Source organism: Carassius auratus, chromosome 24 (genome assembly GCF_003368295.1).
Source record: "Carassius auratus strain Wakin chromosome 24, ASM336829v1, whole genome shotgun sequence".
NCBI lineage: Eukaryota > Metazoa > Chordata > Actinopteri > Cypriniformes > Cyprinidae > Carassius > Carassius auratus.
In genome coordinates this window covers 18,156,214-18,177,646 of record NC_039266.1, presented here as the reverse complement: position 1 = coordinate 18,177,646, position 21,433 = coordinate 18,156,214, and the positions used below count along the sequence as shown (strand labels likewise).

At 35.6% G+C, this 21,433-nt stretch overlaps 1 protein-coding gene and 1 pseudogene across 2 annotated transcripts; one reads left to right on the top strand and one right to left on the bottom strand.

The window, feature by feature from the left end:
• Positions 1–820: 820 nt before the first annotated feature.
• LOC113042505 (glycogen debranching enzyme-like) lies at positions 821–7,489 on the bottom strand (annotated as a pseudogene).
• Positions 7,490–11,237: 3,748 nt separating this feature from the next.
• On the top strand, positions 11,238–21,230 carry LOC113042504 (putative ferric-chelate reductase 1). 2 transcript variants are annotated; one of them, XM_026201405.1, is made up of 16 exons: positions 11,238–11,376; positions 14,004–14,199; positions 14,288–14,442; positions 14,630–14,724; positions 14,797–14,953; positions 15,089–15,271; positions 15,545–15,643; positions 16,013–16,163; positions 16,247–16,360; positions 17,013–17,128; positions 17,204–17,290; positions 17,914–18,011; positions 19,789–19,847; positions 19,977–20,120; positions 20,363–20,460; positions 20,558–21,230. In XM_026201405.1, exons 1-16 carry the CDS (start codon positions 11,371–11,373, stop codon positions 20,576–20,578), a joined length of 1,779 nt encoding a protein of 592 aa, XP_026057190.1. In that variant the 5' UTR covers positions 11,238–11,370; the 3' UTR covers positions 20,579–21,230. The 2 variants fall into 2 exon arrangements, with proteins under 2 accessions (XP_026057190.1, XP_026057189.1); XM_026201404.1 differs by lacking the exon at positions 11,238–11,376 and adding an exon at positions 11,475–11,574.
• Positions 21,231–21,433: the final 203 nt, after the last annotated feature.

Genomic DNA, 21,433 nt, shown 5'->3' with positions numbered 1-21,433 from the left:
TTAATGTCTTTCTTTCTTTTCTTTTTTTTGAAACAATAAATAACATAGGCTTGCTTTTCAGTAGCTTTTAAAAATTATAAAAAGCAGGCCTGGCAAAATAATAATAATAAAAAATAAAAAAATAAAAAAATAAAAAACAGGGAAGCAGTGTGGAAATTAATCACAATGTAGAGTGGTTAATTTCTCTGATAATTTAATAACATTTTCCAATGCATATTTATACATCTATAGACCTGAAACTCCTTAGAAAACAAATTTAATGGATTTTTATTATTTAATACTGTTCTTTACAGAAGTGCTCAGCTTTGATGTTAGCATTTATTTGTGGCTTTTCCGTCCAACATAGCATCAATTTAATTAAAATACCCGATATTACTTTAAAAAAAAATCATGTGTGAAATTTACATTACCAGTGCAGTGTATATGTATGAAATCTAGTTTTTTCAATTCCAACCATCCTGAATAACTATAAAGGAAGAAAAATCAAGGTATGGCAACACCGTACCATGGGTTAAGTACACTGAACATATGTATTTTTTTATGTTACATGGGTTGTTTTTAAGTTTTTTTTTTTACCTTAGATCTAAATTGTGATTAAAAAAAAAAAAAGATTGTTGTGTAAAGTAGGTTCATTAAGGCAGAACAATGAGTTTTTGTTTACTATTGTCAGACAATGTAGCAACTATGACTTTGCAAAAAGAAAGACTGCCCATATTGTGAATTTAAATTAAGATCGGTTTGTAACAGCTATAAGATTTTGTAATATGAATTTAAAGAATGAAATAAAAGACCAGCTGTATTAGAGGTAGGGAATCAATGTTTTGTCTTGAGGGAACATCATATGTACTTTAATAATCACAAATGGGCATAAATCAGTTTTGTAACCAACAAACTAAATCAGAATATGCTGGTAGTTACTAACAAGAGTGTAAACATGACAGAAAAATCTCTCTAAAAGTTAAAATGTTCAAGTTGAACTTTATTGTCATTCTGCTACATGTGTGGACATGCAGTGGAACGAAATGTTGTGTCTCACAGGACCCAGGTGCTATACATAAATACAGAAGTAAAACAGTATAAACCATACACAACTAACCTACTGACAGATTTTGATTATAAATACTATATATTAATGTTCAACTATGCATAAGATTAAAAATACAGACAATACAAATGTTTCACATAATACTATACCTATACACAACTAACCTACTGACAGACTTTGACTTTAAATACTATCCGTGAGTCAAGCAGCTGGCTGGGGAACAGTCCAGGATGATTTGTAGTGCACGAGCATGTAAACATACACATATTTGAGTCTTTTGTGGGATTACATAGAGGAGAATTGCACAAAAAAAAGAATGTTTCAGATAGTTTTTCTGTGATGTGGTAAGGTTGGGGGGGGGGTAATGTGGGGGGTGGAGGAGGTGAGATGGTCCATGTTTCAGGAGGTATGGGGTTTATGTGGGAACCAGAACCATTTGGTTACTCACATTCTTTAGAGTTCAGAATAAGAAAGAAATCATTACATGTTCGGAACAACTTGAGGGTTAAGAAACAATGAAAAAATGTTAAATGTGGACAAAACTATTCCTTTAATTTATTAAAACATACAGGTCCTTGGTGATAGTTGAATCCTTTCGCACAGTTGTAGCTGTCATTATCCAGGGCGTTGTCATAAACACCGCAGTCCACCAGATCACTATTAAACAAAATACAGATTTCTACATACAAATGACTTCACTGTTGCACAAACTTCCAGTCAGCCAGCCAGAAGAGCGCTTTTAACACAAGCAGCTGCTTAACCTACAGGCAGACAGCAGGTGTTGTTTTCTACTGACTCTGCATCCAGCGTTTTCATTCCCAGAGGACCAAGCACCTTCTTCTCTACTCCCTCTAAAGCCTTCCATGATCTTTGCACTGTAAACAACTCTGGTGCCCAGTGAAACAAAGTACTGTATAACAGAACATCCTCAAAAATTCTTTGAAAGAATCTCTTATAAGCACTTGGACTCACCACCACCATAGCGATGGTGAAGTTAGGTCTGAGTTGGTAGTCACACCGGGGGCTAGAGGCCCGTAACAGTCTTTGTAAATGCATTTCTTGTGGACCAGGTCAGGATGTTGCTCATTTTGGTCTGAAGGGTCTTCTGACACGTAGAAAACCTCCTCCTGGATCCTTTGATTCCACACTTTATAGGACACTGACTGTTCTGTTCCTGAAAAAATGAAACTGTAATGGTCCTGACGAATATTTAAAATGTATGAAAATTGATTAGCATGCTGTCAGCTGAATATACTTTATCATTACACTGAATTACAATACTAAGGACTAAAATGTTTAGACTCAAAAGTGAGTCACTGTAGCAACAATCATATACACATGGCACACCACTAAAATGTTGCTTTGGTAGCTTTAACCCTTTTTTGACGGAATGTAAATAAAGTAAAATAGTACTAAATAAAAACAAAGTAAAATAAGATAAAAAAAACAATACAAAATAAGATAAAATAAAATTGTGGACAACGTAAATAAAATTGAATTACTGGCTTTATTTTGTAATAAAATTAACTAAAACTAAATATTTTTGTATTGACACTTTATCTTGTAATAAAATAAACAAAAAATACTGGCACCTTATTTTCTAAAACTTAACTGAAATAAAACAAAAACAAATATTAATAGAAAATATTAATAAACATTTATATAAAATAACTTTGTAATAAAATTACAATATTTAAAGATGCAATAGGAGATCTTGGAAAATGCTAACATTAGCCTGATAGCACTGAAAGCGAACGTCCAACCCTCCCTGCAATCGCTTTCCAAAGCCACGCCCCCTGCATGACAAAAAATCTGATCATCTATTGCACCTTTAATTACTGGTACCTTATTTTGTAACAAACAAAAATAAGTAATCACTTACTGTTTCATTGAGAATGTGTTAAACAGGATGTACCATCTCTGTGTATTGTGACAGAGGAGTATGGGGAATTTCCATTCTCATTCATCGTCATCAGCCAGCGCACCGCTGACTTACTGAGACCCACAATCTCCACCACAGAGCCATCCCTGCACATAAACACAACTCCACCATACACTTCAAGCTATTTAATCTCAGTGTTTCACATATAAAAGCATTCTTTTATGCTAAATACAGTGGAGCATTATTACATATGTTTAGCATGACAGGTATGTTAGCCGGTAGTTATTTTACTTGGGTGTAGCTGGAACACCTCTATTATGGGCGTTGTTGCTCTCTGCCATTTTATCCATCTATGCCCCACAGTTGAAGCGATTTCCACCATAAACATATCCTGTTGTGGGATTTACTTTGTCCTCCACATCAAAGCCTACGGGACAGGACAATAGGAAAGGTTTTAGTAAATCACTCACCTTCATCTCGCATGTTGTGGTCGATCTGTGGACCTGAGTTTCTCTCTCTGAACTCTATTCCCTACGCTCTATTCATATGACAATGCATAGCCTATATAACAGCTGGTCATGAACCTTACAATTCATAAACAAAAATATTAACCGCCTTCAGTCAAAATGTAATAAGCAACAGGGAAACAAAATCATAAAAATGTAACGTTTATTTATTCCAGTGACTAATATGTTGGATGTTATACTGTTTGTAAGGTAAATAAAGTTGTACCTCCCCTTAATGCATCATATAAGTAGGGCACGGCATTGTGCTGTCAAGCATCATAAGCAGTCATAGATTTTTTTTCCATTCTTCTGAACACTGTCCCCAGGGGCTGTGCCTCAGAATCATCAGTGGGATACATACGTGACACAGGGCACATAATATCTGTACCGTTGGGAACAATATTACAGTAGTCCACTATGAAAGTGTCTCTCCCCCAACAGCAGAAGATTTCAGAGGAGAAATGCGGCAGACCTGTATAGGTGACATTTTGTAATAAGTGCGTAATATGTAGAAGTGTATAAATTGACACATCAATAAAAATTATTTTAATCACAATGCAACTTAAAGGGATAGTTCGCCCAAAAATGAAAATTCTGTTATTAATTACTCACCCTCATGTCAATCCAAACACATCTTCAGAACACAAATTGAGATATTTTTGATGAAACCCGAGAGTTTTCTGGCCCTTCATAAACAGCAACGCAACTACCACATTAAGGTAGTAAATGCATTGTTTGAATTACTGAATAAAGTTGTTATTTATGTTTTCTTTGCCCACAGAAAGTATTCTCATTGCAGTCATGTTACATGTGTATATTGGTACCTTGTAGGCCTCCATCCTTCAGTAGCATCCAGAATGGTATAGCAGCATCCCACCCACCCACCATCTTCCTGTTCCTCCTCGTCACATCGGGATAACAACACTTTCAACTCAGCCAGAGTCGGTTTGGACATTAAACTGCCACATAAAACAACAGGCCTTAGTGAGAGAACTGAAATGAACTGACTCACATCATGAATTAAAATTAACTGTCAAACAGCACATCTTTTGCTTTCTAGACAAATGAATAACTTTCAATGATATTTTGCTTTCTAAACAAATGAATAGCTGGGAATTGTATTTGAAAATGGTTAAGACTCTTAGTCTAAAGCTATTTTCAGAATGAGTTTGCAAGTAGCCAACCTTTTTCTGTGAGTTTGGATCGAGACTCACCCTGTGAGATCAGTTACATGTTGAAATAAATTAAGTTCACTCAAAAGGCAATTATTTATTTGTACTAATGTATTTTTAAACAAACAAATGAATTTTTTTTTATTGAACACACTTCCATAGATTTTTCCATAAATAGAAAAAAGACAAAGTAGCACTATAAAAGAACCATAAATATGGACTATATGATTTGTGCTCTTATTCTTTTTGGAGCTTGAAAGATAAAGCGGCATGAAAAAAATCTGTGTTTCTTAAAAAGATGTGTGTGTGAATGTGTGTGTGTGTGTGTTTTCCATGGGGAAAAAATACTTCATGCAACCCATGGTTTGTTTGTGGTTAAACAAATAGCTATTTTCAGGTTCATAATGTATGTAAATGAATGTAAATAATGAAGTATAAATAAATTACGTGTGTGTATATATATATATATATATATATATATATATATATATATATATATATATATATATATATATATATATATACTGTATGAGATTGAACACATGACAAATAATTAAAGTGAAATCCATTATAAGACAGCATTAAATATTCATTTCATTTGGTGTGTGTTTGTTTACCTGAATGCAATTGCACTACCAGGTGTGAGCTATTCAAACAAAACCTCCTCAACAAAATCACTGTGGCCCTCATGATGTCATCTTCCTGTTTAATGATTTCACTGTCCTTTAACTGAAAACACAAACATGTTCTATTCAGTCCTACATCAGAAAGAACAAGCTCTGCACTAACTACACACTTAGACAATACCAAAATTCCAGTAAATAGAGCATGTTGTCAAATACCCAGAATACCCACAGAACAGGTTCTCTCTCTGTTAGATGCTTCTCTGTCCAATGACAGCCATACAGATATAAATGTGATCCTGACAGCCCTCCCCTTCATGTCACAGAGCAGCTGCCACTGACACTAGTGTATTGTTACCTGTACGTGTTCACTGATCTCAACCATGTAGACCATGAACCTCTCGTCTTTCACATATGACTCAGCGTTTCTCACTGTACGTGCTTCTAACATCACCTCCTCAATTTTGCCTGCGCAATGAGATGGCAGATAGAAAAAGCAATGTTTAGCTGGTTTATGAGTATCGCGGAGTCATAAGGAACTCAGTAAAAATGGCACATAAAATAAGACAAATGAGTTTGATTTCAACAACATAATTGAAAAGCAAAAAGCTTTCAGTGATAAGTTTTTGCATTTGTACCTGGGATGTACAGTACATTGGGGCCAGATGCTCTATGTATTGGTGTGTTTCTGGGTTTTTAAAGGCTAAACGAGACACAGTCACGACAGACTGATGTGCGCTGGGACATTGCCTGGTCACAGCCATGGTGTCGTCATCCAGTTGATCACATAAACCTGTGACATGCATGATGAACATTTATAAAGACACAGAGTCATGTGCACTGATGGTGGTGTAGTCAAGTGGTGAGAGGTGAAGGTTACAGGTTTAAACCTAACAATGGGTCCTAACACCCAAGGAAACATTCTACAGCTCAAATAACACATATTGGAATATGGAAAGAAATAATAATTTTTAAAAAAAAAAGTATTTTGAAAGTGAAAGATGTGTGAATGTCTTTGGATTAGACAGTAAAACTCAGGGCTGTGCATTTAAAGAAATGCAGTACACAACATAAATAAAACCTTTTTTTTATGTTAAACACTGGATATGCTATTCAAAATGAACCCAAATATATCTGAATACTTTATCATTGTCAAATGTTAGTAGAAATGCAAATTGAGTTTATAAAAGGAGAGAAAGGTGATATGTTTGATTGTTTGTTACTGCATATTATATACATTTCATTTATTTATTCATACATTTTTGGTTGGAATGATAAAACAAGGTTTATACACAAATGGTGTATTATCTTAAAAATAAAAATACAAATGAATAAAGAAAATTTGTAGAATTTAATTAGAGATATAATAAAGAGATACAAAAAGTTTAAGTGTCTCTTAAAAGTTCAAATACTTTCTGGGCCACAGTCAGTGCTTTGAATTCACATTTATCATTTTAAACAGACTTTCCATTCTAAACTAATCTCTGTGTAAAAAAAAAAAAATATTTCCAACAGCATGTGTCAACATGTCTAATTTCTTGTATATCTGTTATGAGTAAACATGATCCTGACCTGGGTGAAGCCCTTCTCTGCCAGCTCTTGGTGGAGTTTGAGGTCAAGTTTCCCAGACATTATACCAGTTTGGAGGTTCACCTCCCCAACAGAAGAGGGCAGTGCATCGGGATTCCATTTGGGGTACAGATGCTCTTCCTTTACTACTGAAATCTCAGTTAATGTACCAACACCATTATGTGGAATTTTTGCAGACACATTTGCAACATATTTGCCTGTTTGCTGCAAGAGTGATCAATCACAAAGCTTTTATAGCTCGGATGACTGGCTAAAAATCACTTTCAAAATCTGTCTTTGAAACAAATATGGCAGCATTTGCAATGTTGCATTAACAGTGGAGTTACTCCATTAAGATAAATATCTTTATCCAGGTATATTACAACCCTGGGAAACATTTTGTCCTGAAAAGAAGGAAAACAAATTAATAACAGAAAGGCTTTTATGTATGAATAATGTCCCAGATAGGTAAAAAGGACTCTGGTCGAGTGAGAAAAACAGAAATGATTTGTAGAGGGAGTTTTATAATCAGGTGTTGACTGAACAAATGATTTGTGTCACATAACTGGTAATGAAGTAAAAATGTTTACATAAAATACATGGAAGTCTCAACATTGACTGCCATTCAAAAGTTTGGGGTGAGTCAGATTTTAAAAGAAGTCTTTTTCTATTTAAAAAAATAAATAAATAAATAAAAAATGTAATGCAATTTATTCCTGTGATGCCAAAGCTGAATTTTCAGCATAATTACTCCAGTCCTCAATGTCACACAATCTTCAGAAATGTTTCTGATTTAGTGCTCAAGAAACATATCTTATAATATATAGCCATACAGGCTCTCCTCCGAAACAATAAACCAGTCAACCTTCCTCATGACTGTCCCCTTGCACTTATGGCCTCTGATGGAGACAGAACAAATCTTCTCATAACAAAGGCCAAAGTTTATGACAGTGTCTTGTTTTAGGCTACCGTACATATCTTTTTCGCCGGAAAAAACAATGTTATGGATAAAGGACTCATAATTTTGCAATGGAAGTGATGGTTTAAAGTTAAAATTGTCCTTAACTGTGGATCGTTGTGATGCTTTGGTTCCATTTTGAGCAAGTGATGTAAATCACACTCATCTACATCTTGGATGAATTCAGATTTCCTTACTCCTTTCCTACTACAATATATAAATACAAAACAAGCTGTGGCTGGCCTGTCGGATGATCTCTTCCTGTTTAAGTGGGCAGTTCTTGGCCAGAATATGTTGCAAAGCAGATTAGACTTTAAGCTGCCAGCGTTGCTCTGCAAGACTACATAATACTTGCCTAATCACCAAAGGGTTTGTCCGGGTGACAGGTCCAATCCCTGGGTTGTGTGAGGTGAGCCTTTCATAAAACCAATCCCACTATGCAGTTTATAGCCTTGAAGAAAGAAATGATTGTGATAAAGTAATCAGACAGACATCAAAGCAAAACAGACAGCTCAACTGTGAATCATGCACACAGAAACCAACCTGATCATGATGACTTTGCATTTCCTTATAGCATACCACATTTAGTTGCTCTAAACTAGACTCTTCTTAAACCAGTCACAACACTTTTGAATAGATTTGGGACCTTTACTGTTATTCTGATAAGCACACATAAGCAGAAAGTAACATTTATTAGTTTACAAAGTGCTGCAACTGGCATAATAAGAAGAAAAACATATATAAAATCTAGATTTTATGTAGAAATTGTTCAAAACGAATTAATAAATATAAAACAATTTTGTCAAATGTTTCTGTACGATTACTGGACAATGAAAACTGGAGTAATGGCTGCTAAAAAAGTCAGCTTTGCCATTATAGGAACACATCACATTGAAAAATATATTCTAATAGAAAATTGTTACTTTAATAAGTGTAATTTGTAATGACATTATACAGTAGTCAACATTTGTAGTGGATCAAAAAAAGTCAATCAAAGTTTCAACTTTCACAACGTTCACCTGTAGAAGCTCCCATAGTTTCAGTTGGGAGAAAACCTCCGTCCACAGAAGCCCTCTAAGGATCTGAAACATCAACCCAATTTATTGGTCACCACAAACCATAAAGTATATTTGGAACATAAAAACCTGCGACACCCTCACAGTAATGCGTTTGTCATTCTCAATAAAAAGTTCAGATGAGGTGAGTTTACCAGGTTATAACCACACTCTGGATGGAGTCTGATACACTTACTATTTGCAGCTAACCAAAGAATCAATCATAGAATCATAATCTATCAATTTAGGCCACGCCCACACCGGGTGTTATTCTGATAAGCACACATAAGCAGAAAGTAACATTTATTAGTTTACAAAGTGCTGCAACTGGCATAATAAGAAGAAAAACATATATAAAATCTAGATTTTATGTAGAAATTGATCAAAACGAATTAATAAATATAAAACAATTTTGTCAAATGTTTCTGTACGATTACTGGACAATGAAAACTGGACAATGAGTCATTCCAACACTCTCCACTAGACTTTCTATTGTGGGAAGCTGCCTCCTTGTAATTTCTGACTTATAACAAAAAACTGAGAAATGACTTAAATCTGCTATGTGACAAGATGTACAGTAAACATGCTAAAGAACCCAGAAATACGTTTTAAGCTCGACTGATCTCAAGGGTTACTGAGGTGGCTGTCGTCTGTAAATGCCAATGTTTCATACTTAAAGCATGCTGAAATCTTACCTCAACACCTACAGCTAAAAAGAAAAAAAAAAAAAAAACACTTTTAGCACCCTGCTGAACTACTTCTAAACCCTGCAAAACCACTTTTACAAACTTACATTAACAAAGGTGGTTGGCAGGACATAGTTTTCAGTTTGACATCATATTAACCAATAAAGTGTTCATGTCAGATTTGTTCCAAAGACATACATGCAGCAGAGGACAGCATAAAACATTAGGATGTTACAAACAACAAGGCGCCCAACTTTAATTTTCCTGCAGAACTACTGAAAAGTTAAAAATCTCAGCCATTGTGTAACAGATGTGACCAGCTTTCATCTACACTCTGATGGCTGAAATGTAGTTATAAATAGCATAACCACTTTCGTTCTTGGTCTGAAACATGATGCAGTGCTGGATGTTTCTACTAGCGTTATCCACTACATGCTAAAGACAAAGCAGAAACATACCTTTGTGGTTGTACACCACATCTGTGATGCGAGGCATGTTCCACTCTTACATAATGTTTTCCGTCAGGTTTCCCACATCCATCCAGGTGTAATTCTTGCCAGGTGGGGAGAAATCAGGGTTCAGCTACAGCTGATCAGCTATGGAGTAGCAGGACCGTGATGTGCCTAGTTTCTGAAGAGGCATGAAGTGGATCATATAATTCCATCTTTTTCAAATTAATTGCCTTTTTTTGTACATTTCATGTGTAAATTTGGGCAAATAGCTTGTCAACTTGGTGTGCCTAAGCTAACACAACTAATTATGAAAAAACAGAGTCTGTTTGCAGCTGAAAGGGAAATTAATATCAATTAAATTTTATCAAATTAGAAAACGCTTGTCCAGACTGATAAAAAAAAAAAAAGTGTGATACTGAATTTCTGTGACACTGAAAACTTGTAATAAACCACAGACGGTCAAAGTGAATGAAGTGCAACCTGGTTTTATGTGGAACATGTCTTTGTCTTATATATTATACTCCATAAATCTCAATAGGGGGTAAATACCCATTTTATATCAGTATGTTTGTCATACATGAGTTTCAACACATATTGATTCATACCAGTTTCCTTGGCCACTCTGAGTCTGTCTAGTCATTCATCCATAGGGCCCAAACACCTAGCAAGGTAAGTCTGAACAGTAATACAATCGAGAGGCAGGATCTTCCTCTCAATGCGTAACACTGGAACGACAACAACGAGTCCACCTCCGGTTCTTTCCTAATGCATGCATACACAGTAGGGTAACACCTTTTTTTCTTGGAAGGCAATTAGCTGCTGCCCAAATTCCAAGAAGTAAAAACAATAACACAATTCACTCACACCCAAAGTAATACTGATAAGAGCCTGGTAATCTCCAGGTCCAGTTCCCAATATTTCTCTGAATCATCCTCTCTGTGAAGTGAAATGAGAAAACAGCAGGGGGTGTTGCACATCCAATAGCCCTGTGAGTCTGAAACTTTAGATTAAATAATGTATTATCAGTCAAGATCACATTATTGTTTTTGATAACTTATGCTGCAGTGTTTAGCAACTTTTCTTTCTTTCTTTTCTTTTTTTAAGGCCTTAAATATGTACTTTTCAGGTACTGTGTAATTTTTTTTTCTTTCTTTTTTTTCCGCTCATCGAGGCTTCACACTCCATCCCTGTAGGTGGCGGAAAATCACCTAAGGCTGGTTTGCCAACCGCCAATATATATTATAAAAGAAGAAGAAGAGCATCGTTTTGTAATTTATTTTAGCCACACCCACAAGGCATTCAACCAATCACACCCCATCCTGCAAAGAGACCGCCTTTATGGTTCCGCGTGCCATTTAAACTCAAGTACAGCTGTATGTTTTCGTTTTCTTCAGTGGTCCGATGGTAGTTTATTTTAGATGAATGGAGGTATGTATCATTATTATGTTTATTGTGCTTGTCTGTCTGTTTGGGCCTGCTCGTTTTGTTTTGTTGTGTTTTGTTTTGTTTTGTTTTGTTTTGTTTACACATGCGCAGACGTCTGCTCAACTAGCTGCAGCTGCTACATTATCAGTGTAAAGGTGAAAGTCGCTGCTGGTTGAGTTGATGCCTGTTTTTATGGAAGAGGTAGTATTTCCCCACTTTTTTGCTTCCATTAACACTTTTATTCTTATCTATCTGTATCAGTTTATGTCATCAGTCTAACGCACGAGACAGAAACATGACCTTGACCCGTTTATCTAATTTTACATTAACTAAAGACACCACCAGTATACAGTACGACAACTTGAATTTGAGGATTCATTAGTTCTGCATGCTTTTTATATATATATAGATCAGAGCAGTGACTTTGAGTGTTAAAACTCTCCAATCTTCTAGTGCTGTTCTGGGGTCAGTAACAGTTGCAGCCCCCTCCTTATCTTTATTTGCAGGTTTCTCAGAAAAACATGATTAGACAACAAACATAAAGAAAAAACAAGTAACACAGTTGACTATGTATTTTCATCAATGAATTATTAACATGATGTTAAGTTCTATTTATGCTGCTAACTCAGAAAAGTACAATTGTACAGTATATCAGTGTTAATTTTGACACGAAATTTTAATTTAGTTTTAGTCTTAGTCTTTTGACTATAATTCTTTTTAGTTTTAGTCAAGTTTTAGTCATCTGATTTGTTTTAATTTTAGTCTTATTTTAGTCGACTAAAATTGCTTGGTATTTTAGTCGACTAAAATTGCTTGGTATTTTAGTCGACTAAAATTGCTTGGTATTTTAGTCGACTAAAATTGCTTGGTATTTTAGTCGACTAAAATAAGACTAAAATCAATAACAGATTTACTAGACAATTTTTTACAGCTGGTATAGGAAACAAACTTAACCAAAATATATAAAACACAAATTCAACTTTATTTCAACACAACTGTGTCTTTATTTTGATTCAAAAGCTTTTATGCAGCAACAAACACTGTCATGATAATGTAAACAATAACTAGCTGCCAATTGACCATCAATAAAAGAAAAATAACGTTAGGTCCAGGACCTTAAAGTTTACAGCTGAGCTGAACAATAAGTGCATACATTTAAAGTAAATATTTAATAAGTTGGGTGGATAAAAAAAGTAACAAGATTTTATAAGGTATTCATTTGTCTAGCAATATTGTATGTTTTAAATACTACAATATTGCTAGATTTGTATGTATAATGATAGGATGTGAACATTCATGTTTCACATGACTAATATAGAAATATTTGTGATATTGTCAACAAGTAGAACATTATAAAATATACTAAACATTAGTATTAATCAAATGTATTTATCATGATATTACGTATTAGTATTGTGCTCGCATCTAATTTGAAGAAGGGGCTATTTTACAGTACTTTTCAGTTCGTAAAATTTAATGCTACAACATCTACGCACTGCACTATTCCAATTTTGCTTAGCTCAATAAACAAAAGAACATCGTTGTGAAATTACATTTGAGAAAATGTCCGGGTGGCTCGTCTGTAAATGTCTTTTCAAATTGGTTGTGTTCTTGCCACGAATGAGCGCTCCGCGTACTTTACACTTTGTTTTGTTTTGTTCGTCGTCAAACGTGAAGTGAGCTGTGGACATTTTGTCGCTCTTTTAGACAGTAGGGACTTTAAGCAACAGCTGCGAATGGAACGGCTACAGCGACCGGAAGTTTGCCGTCACACCGCTGTAGCCAAGAACGTAAAAGTCACTAAGCAACGGTAAAACAGAACAGCGCAACGCAGCATTAATTCATTTATTGAGATCCAAAAAAAAATATAATTTAAAAAAGCAAGAGAAGGATTGCTTTTGGCGTTAAATGACAATCTTTTGTCAGAAGAGGAGTTTTTAATATTGTATGATGTAAATAAGTCTAAAAACATAACATTTATTTACCTAACCTCTCACGTTGTAGCGACTCCGGCAAATCAGCTGTTCTCCCGTAGTAGACCGTTAAATTAGAACGTCACAAAGTAGCAGTTAAATTCGCGCAGGCGCAATACAACGCCAGAATGGCGTTGCCGTTCCACCAGAGGCTGTTGCTTAAAGTCCCTATCACCTCTTCGAATGCCGACTTCCCGGGAGCTCATAAAAACTGAAAACCTTCGCTTCACGTCTCAATAAGTCAGGCTCTGATTGGTTCTCTTCTCTCATGCAGTCTGTTCTGTTTTGCCGGTTCTTTTGCTCATTCCTCGCATCTCTCCCGTCTGCTGATTTGATTTTCGTCACAGTCTATTTTCGTCTCGTCCTTTATTCGTTGACGATAATGTCAATCAATTTAGTCATAGTTTTAGTCTCCATCAGTGCCTTCTATTTTAGTTTTCGTTTCGTTTTCGTCGGCAAAAATATATTCGTGACGAAAATAATGACGAAAATATTTAGTCAACGAAATTAACACTGCAGTATATTAATGTTTTTTGGAGATGTAATTTTACTACCATGTTGCTACCAGTTATCCGTGTTACTACCACCTGTTTCAACAACATATTGATTACTTTTCAAAATATAAATGGCTTCGCAATAAATATTGATTCATTTCAGGTTCTGGTGAAAATGTGGATTTTATTGCTGCTGCTCTCAGTGTGTTCAGAGACCGTCATTTGCTACAGTGATGGAAAAGTTGAAGCGGCTTGTGGGGACATGACACCCCAACATGGTCATGATCCCAGAACCAAAAACCCTCCATTTAACCTCACAGCAGACAAATCCCAATTCAGCCCTGGAGATGAAATCAAAGGTAGGAATACTGTAGCGGAATTTTGACGCTTAATAAAATATTGCAAATGTGTATTTAATAATTTATTATATGTTGTTCATATTCACAGTGACATTATCAATGGTGCCTTCTTACGAGGGAAAGAAATACTTCAAAGGATTTCTTATAGAAGCAAGAGATGCTGTCAATCTCGATGAAAAAGTCGGATCGTTTAAGTTAATCAATCCTGGAATATCCCAGCTTCTTACGTGCGACAGTAAAGAGGTCAGTGATTGTAGCATCCTTTTATTGAAAACAAAATATTTACTACAACACTAAATGAATGAGTCACTCATTATAACCGCGATTCTAGTATTTGTTATTGCCTCTATTAAACTGAATACATAAATAAAACAGGAAATTTTACGAACACCCTTTTTCATCAGATAAACCAGATTTTCAATATTCACAGGGCTCTGCTGTGAGTCACACCGATAAGTCCCATAAGACCGAGGTCCAGGTGATCTGGGAAGCACCATCTGACTCTCCTTCCAGTGTGCAGTTTCTGTAAGTTTTTAAAATGCTGTTTTACCCACCTTGTTTGTTGTGAAACTTGATGTACTTTGTCTTTGCTTTCAGGGTAACTGTTGTCCAAGGCTTTAAAGAATACTGGGTGAAGAGTCCAGGTCCCGTGGTGTCCCAAAATGGTTTCACTCCTCCGCCACAAACCAGCGTTGGTGGGTCCATTGGTGCCCAAACCACCCAAACCACAACTTCCTCAATACTATCACGTTCGGTGAGTCCAACAGTGCTAAAGTCACTGGAATTACTCTCTTTTACACACTTGTTGAGTTTGTGACCCTTTCAGCCTCAAAATAATTGGAATATCTAAATAATACTCGTAAATAATACTAATATAACTCCTCTTCAGTTCACTTCTAAGGGCTGTGGAAGCGAGAAGTCCTGTTTGAGAGATCCAGAGGGCTGTGACCCACAAAACGACAACGCGTGTCACTTCCTGTCTTTTAGGGCATTTGAAAGTAGTGTGATGTTTGAGCTCAGTGGACCTGCGGAGGGTTACGTGTCCTTTGCCTTATCAGAGGACAAATGGATGGTAATATACACAGATGCTTATAATAATTTCTTATTTCTCATCTAATTGAGTGTAACATATTACTTATGTTGTCTTATGTATGTAATACAATAAAATAAACTGAAATACAATAAAATGTGAAAAAAATTACACTAAGTACTAAAACAACTAAAACTAAACGGACTTTTATTCAAGAATAAACAAACAAACACAACAAAATATAATTATTATGCTTTTGAATGATATAATAGTTTGTCGTGGCATAAACGATAGCAAATGTGTTGTGCATTTCAGGGGAAAGATGACGTCTACTTGTGTATTAGAGACACCGACCGAGTTGAAATCAAGGCTGCCTATGTTTCTGGACGGACTCACCCAGAATACTCTTCACAGGTATAGTTGGATTGATTGGACAGCGAAAATAACAAACAGTGCTCAGTGGTTTAAAGTTAAATAACTCGACCTAATGTAATTTGAAAACCATGTGACTTAGTAAACACAAAGGATGATTTGCAGAATGTTCATGTTGTTCTTTTTCAAACAAGGTTTTTAATTAACAACAAAATGAATGAACTTCTGCTTCTCCCACAAAGCTATGGCTTTAGAACACTTGGAAAATAAGATGTATTTTTTTTTTTATACATTTTTAGGATTAGACTTGTACTTTTGCACTTTTTTTTTTTTTTGGTACAGATGAAGAGAGAATAAATGGATTTGGCATTATTCAATAAATTCACTTTAAAGTCTGTGCTCAATTTCTAGAACGTTCTGAAAGACACAGCGTGGAGGCTGTCAGATGGAGTGATTCAGTGTAGCTTCCGCAGGGACATAGTCCTCCCACCTGAGAATCTGAACAGGTTCAGTCTGGACCAGATGTACTACCTCTTCATGGCTCATGGTCGAGCTGAAGATGGTGAGATATTGCTTTTTCCTTTCTTCATTGTTGTTTGTTTTCATTGGCAAGTAGTGTCAATAGACTCGTTTCTCTTTCTCCAGGGCAAACCCATCGACATGACCGCCAGCCTCTGATTTCAACCTATCAGAGAGTTTTAACGGGACCTCCTGAGGATCTAACTGGTTCTCGATCACCCCTGCTCATGAAATATCATGGTGAGGCCAAATAATAAAACTATATACTGATTGGGATTTATAGTATGCTATCCAGGGAGCTATACAGTGCATATATGAATTGATTTTCACCTGGATTGCAATAAAAATCCTCTAAATTCACCTTGACATTTATACTGAAGAATTCTGTGGGGTTGGACATATTTGGGTTTGTTATTTTATTTTTAACTAAAACAATTAAGAGTCGTTTATTTGGATCATTATAAGAATCTATAAGAATTGTTAATTGAAACTAAATATTTAATTACTGAAATGAAACTTAGAGAAGAAAAACAAAATGCATGAAAATTAGAAATGTTGACTTTGCAACTTAATGAAATACGTTTTTTGAGGAACCTGAATTAAGTTACTTAACTAAAACAGAAATAACATTTCAGTGCATATTACAAAATATTTCCATTTAAAAAATGTTATGAAAATATAAAAATAAAAGCTAATTGAATATAGGATTTTTATCATTTATTATTATAAAAGTATATAAATAATACCCAAATAAAACTGGTTTAGGCTCTTGGCAGGAAACATCATCCTAGCAAACACCATTTTAATCACATAGTAACACCCATGTGGCAACATTTACTAAAATCGATGGCATTTTTTCTGTAGAATGTTCTGAGTCTGTTTGTAACTATAGGGGCTTTCATGCTGATCGCCTGGACATCGACAGTCAGTGCTGGTGTCATCATGGCACGATACTTCAAATCAGATTGGCCCGAAAGGGATATTTTGGGCCAAAAGGTCTGGTTTCAGGTAAGAGCTCGTTTCATACAATGAGGATTTCATTAGTTTTCAAATGTGAATGATCAAGGCTTCTTGTTTCCACAGTTACATCGAATGCTAATGGCCCTCACAGTTCTACTCACCTTGGGAGGCTTTGTTTTGCCTTTTATGTACAGGGGAGGCTGGAGCAAGGTAACACACACACACACACACATAAATGTCTGAGTAATACTAATGCTTTAACAGTGTGTCATATTTTCACCCCCTTCATCACACACCACTGACTGTTCAATAGCACTGCCAATGTGTCAGACCCACATGCTGTCTGCTCAGAATAAGAAAGCGAGCGAATTAATGTCCCATGTTCATTAGAAGCGACCCACCATGTGGCATCTTTTTGGCCTGTTTTTGGAAAAACGTACCCACTTTTCTTCAGTGATTAATCAAGCACCGTGTTGATTGAGTGTCTTATTAAGTCTGCAAGTGCTGGTTAATTTGAGCCTCAAACCGACACGTGTATCCATCCGTAAGGCTAAGCATGTGGGACACATTTGTGACTCAACAGGGGCATCTGTGACATCCCTCTTGCCAAGTATCTGTCAGAGCTTCTGTGTATGACCAGCAGAGGGCATCGAGTTCCACGCCAAACCCGACCCCATACAAAATAATACCCATCAACCTTTTACTTTGGCAGCCTTCGAAATGCTGTTTCCTGCCATTACTCATTGCTTCAAGAAGTTTGTTGAATCAGAGTTTGTTGACAATATTAGCTTCATGTATACAGTGGATCCTAATCTGTATTGTATTATCCACAGCGGGCAGGAATACACCCCTATTTGGGCTGTGTTGTCATGGCACTTGCTGTCATCCAACCTGTCATGGCACTTTTCAGACCTGCACCAGATGCCTCAAGGTAAAGCTTAGTAACAGTGCAGCACAATACAGCCAGAAAACAAATGTCCAGAAGGAGCTACTAGCATACAAAGCAATATTTACTGTGTACTGCATAATATTTTCTAATATATTTTTTTTATATTAGGTATCAAATGTTATATTTTAATTGTTTTTGCTATAGTTTAATGCATATTGTTACAATAGAATGCCATATTGTTGTCAAATTGGATAAAATGTCTCAATCTGGTTTAATTGTGTGCTGCACATACACTGGCATATGTAGTGATTAGTCTGGGTTTTCTGTATAAAGTGTGTGAGAAATAATATATGTATGGTTTTCTGAACATACACAGAGCACTTAATTTGTTTTATAAGGTTCTGTCTTTTAAACGCCTTTGTGTTTCATTAGGGGTAATATATATATGTGTGTGTGTATGTATGTATGTGTGTATATTAGGAATGTAATGATACACTTATTCGTATTGAACCATTCGGTATGAGGCTTTAGGTAGCCTACGCTTTACAAACTGAACAATACGTTGGACTAATCCTATTACATTTTGGAAAATAAAAGATAATCTTGTATCGACAATAGCCAGAGATAAACATCATTTATTGGCAATAATAAGAGGATTTGGCATCTCCAGTTAATGTAGGCCTATTATTATGTAAATACGTTTATTATCAAATTGAAATTACAGTTAATTTTCCACGCGTTTAACCTACTGCATAACTGACGTGCTGCAAGGATAACCAAAGATCAGGGTATTTACTCCTCAATTAAAATGTAAAAAAAAAAAAGGGTCTTGTCTATCATACAATGAATTATAGGGCTATAATTAAAATATTAACACTGCAGTCATCAATGAAAATCAATGAAATGAAAAGCTTCTATGTTTCTATATATATATGTATGTGTGTGTGTGTGTGTGTGTGTGTGTACGGGTCACAAGAGCAATATTAAGGGAATAAATTAAAATGGTTATCTATAATAGCCTACCATAGAATATGTTGAAGTAAATTAGTCTCTTGTCATCTCTGAGAGAATATGTAGCATCAGATGCCAAAAGCTCTGTCATGACTCCGTCATTCCATTTTTACTTTCACTTTCGTCGTCATGAATTGAGTTTAGGACTTTTTACCATCATAACTCTTACGTAAAGTTTGCAAGTTTGCTTATGTGATATCCATTGGCTCGCCTTCATGGTATAAAACCGAAGTATTTCCAACATTGTGATGCAATTACCACCCGACTACCCCCAAACTGTGACACAGCTGTGTCGTATTAAACCGAACCGTGACTTTAGATATTTGAACCGTGAAAGCATGATGAACCATAGGTTGATACCTGAAAGTATAAAAAGGCACCTGCTGAATACGTCACCTACTCCGATGTCTAAGGAGATGTAAACAGGCTAGCCGAAGGCATGGCGAGGGGCACAGCTTCTCATTCCCTCTAGGGGAACCATGGTTACATTAGTAACCCAAGACGTTCCCCTTCAAGGGATTCAAGCTGCATCCCCTCTAGGGGACACTTTGGGAAACAATATCCAATCATGCCATGCCGAAGCGCATGCCTGTCCACCTGGTGAGAGAGCACCAAGGAGGTGACAGACATGTACTAGAACTTTCCTCAGAAAGGGGCCAAGCCGCTGACGCCTCGCGCTGCTAACTGAATTTGTTGTTCTGTATGTTGTCTATACTATTTTAGAAATCTGTTGTGTAGGACACTGTTTTACAAATATAAATTCATAAGTCATGTTTTTAAATGTCTTTTCTGTATAACCTGCTCTCAGGAGATATATCTTCAACTGGATGCATTTTGGAACAGGAACAGCAGCTCAAGTTGTGGCTGGTAAGAAAAAATGCTGTGAAAAGTCTGGAACAGTTTATAATGCGACTCAGATTCATATTAACAACAGTGCTAACAGAAGAAATCACCTTTGTAAATTCAATAAAAAAGCTGTGTGTTTTCATGATTTAGTTGTCACCATCTTCCTCGGGATCCATCAGCAAGCTCTGTTCCTGCCTGCTCCGTGGTCCACAGGGGTCCTGGCAGCCATTGTGGTGTGGTTTGTACTGGCAGATTTGGTTCTGGATGTCCATCGAAGGGGATATTTCTCTATAGGTCAGTGAACTGCCCTCAGACGTGTGTTCTGTATTCATTTCAGAGCAGTTGTTTATTTTATGTGTAGTGTTTCTTTGCGCCTATGCAGGAAATTTGTGTTGGATGAATCCATTAAATTGTAAAAGGTTTTATACTGCAGTAACAATAGAAATGTTGGGTTGAATGCTAATCAGTCTGAAAGGCCACAGATATGTTTTTATATATTTAATTGCATTCACTATTTTTATACTTGTGTTTTTCAGGTAAATATTTAAAAAATGTCAAAATCTACACTGAACATATTAATTCTGATGACATGGAGATGGTGTTTGTTCCTGATGAGAATGAGACTTCTAGTGCGGTGAGTGAGTTTGTGTGTACTTTCTCATAAGAAGCACATGCATTTCATTGACGATATAACTTGATATGTCCATTGCATTTTCTTTTTCTTTTTTCAGGAATCTTGTTTAAAAACATAGTGCTGGCTATTTATCTTTGTGGAAATCTGGGATTACTAAATGTTCTCCTTTGGACCATCAGTGCATTATGACCCACTCTCAGCAGTCATTTACACATTCACTAATCATGCCTATTTTAAAACAAGCCAAAGAAATATAGAGTAGGATTTAATTACGACAGACAGCCTGTCCATTTACATTGGTTATTAGAATGAAATTGTTTGATTTGTTTTTGGATTACATATGTTCAATATAGCGTACCTTTTTTTTTTTTTCGTAAAGAACAACTTCTGCTCATTTAAATCTCTTCATGATTCACTTTTTTAAACCTTTAGATCTGAAGAACATCTATTTTATTGTGTGATATTTGGTGACCGCATTCAATTTAGTGTTTACAGATCAAGTAATTATTCTTGATGCTGTATTATAATTTTTATTTTATTTTTTTCCTAAATATGAATTAATCATGTTTTAACCACCTTATTCTTGATTCTAGTGCCTAATATTGGTTTAAAGACTACTTTTTAAAATTACTGTTGCCTGAAATGTAAATATTATTAACAATTTGTCTGTTTTGTACAAAGACTGAATGTAGTGTGGATGACATGGATAATTTATTTGAGTTTTCAAATAGATTCAAATCACTTTTTTAAATAAAACTTTTGAAATTAAACCGTGTGACAAGCTTTATCTTCTGAAATATGTGCATACAATTTTTATTTATCTTTATTAATTTTTATTTTAATCCTTTAGGATCATGGGTTTGATTAACCATGTTTTGATCAATTATTTATTTAGACTATGAATATAATGCAGTTGTATGTGTAGTAATTTCCGTGTGTGAAGTTTTTACTCCTGTGAAGTGTTATTTTAATA

What these genes read in the sequence shown, in the direction of transcription:
- LOC113042504 (XM_026201404.1), top strand. Translation starts at nt 11,554, where the DNA reads ATGCCTGTTTTTATGGAAGAG. An exon ending in TCATGGTCGAGCTGAAGATG is followed by an intron (nt 16,164 to 16,246) that starts GTGAGATATTGC and finishes CTCTTTCTCCAG; the next exon opens with GGCAAACCCATCGACATGAC. An exon ending in AGAATGAGACTTCTAGTGCG is followed by an intron (nt 20,461 to 20,557) that starts GTGAGTGAGTTT and finishes TTCTTTTTTCAG; the next exon opens with GAATCTTGTTTAAAAACATA.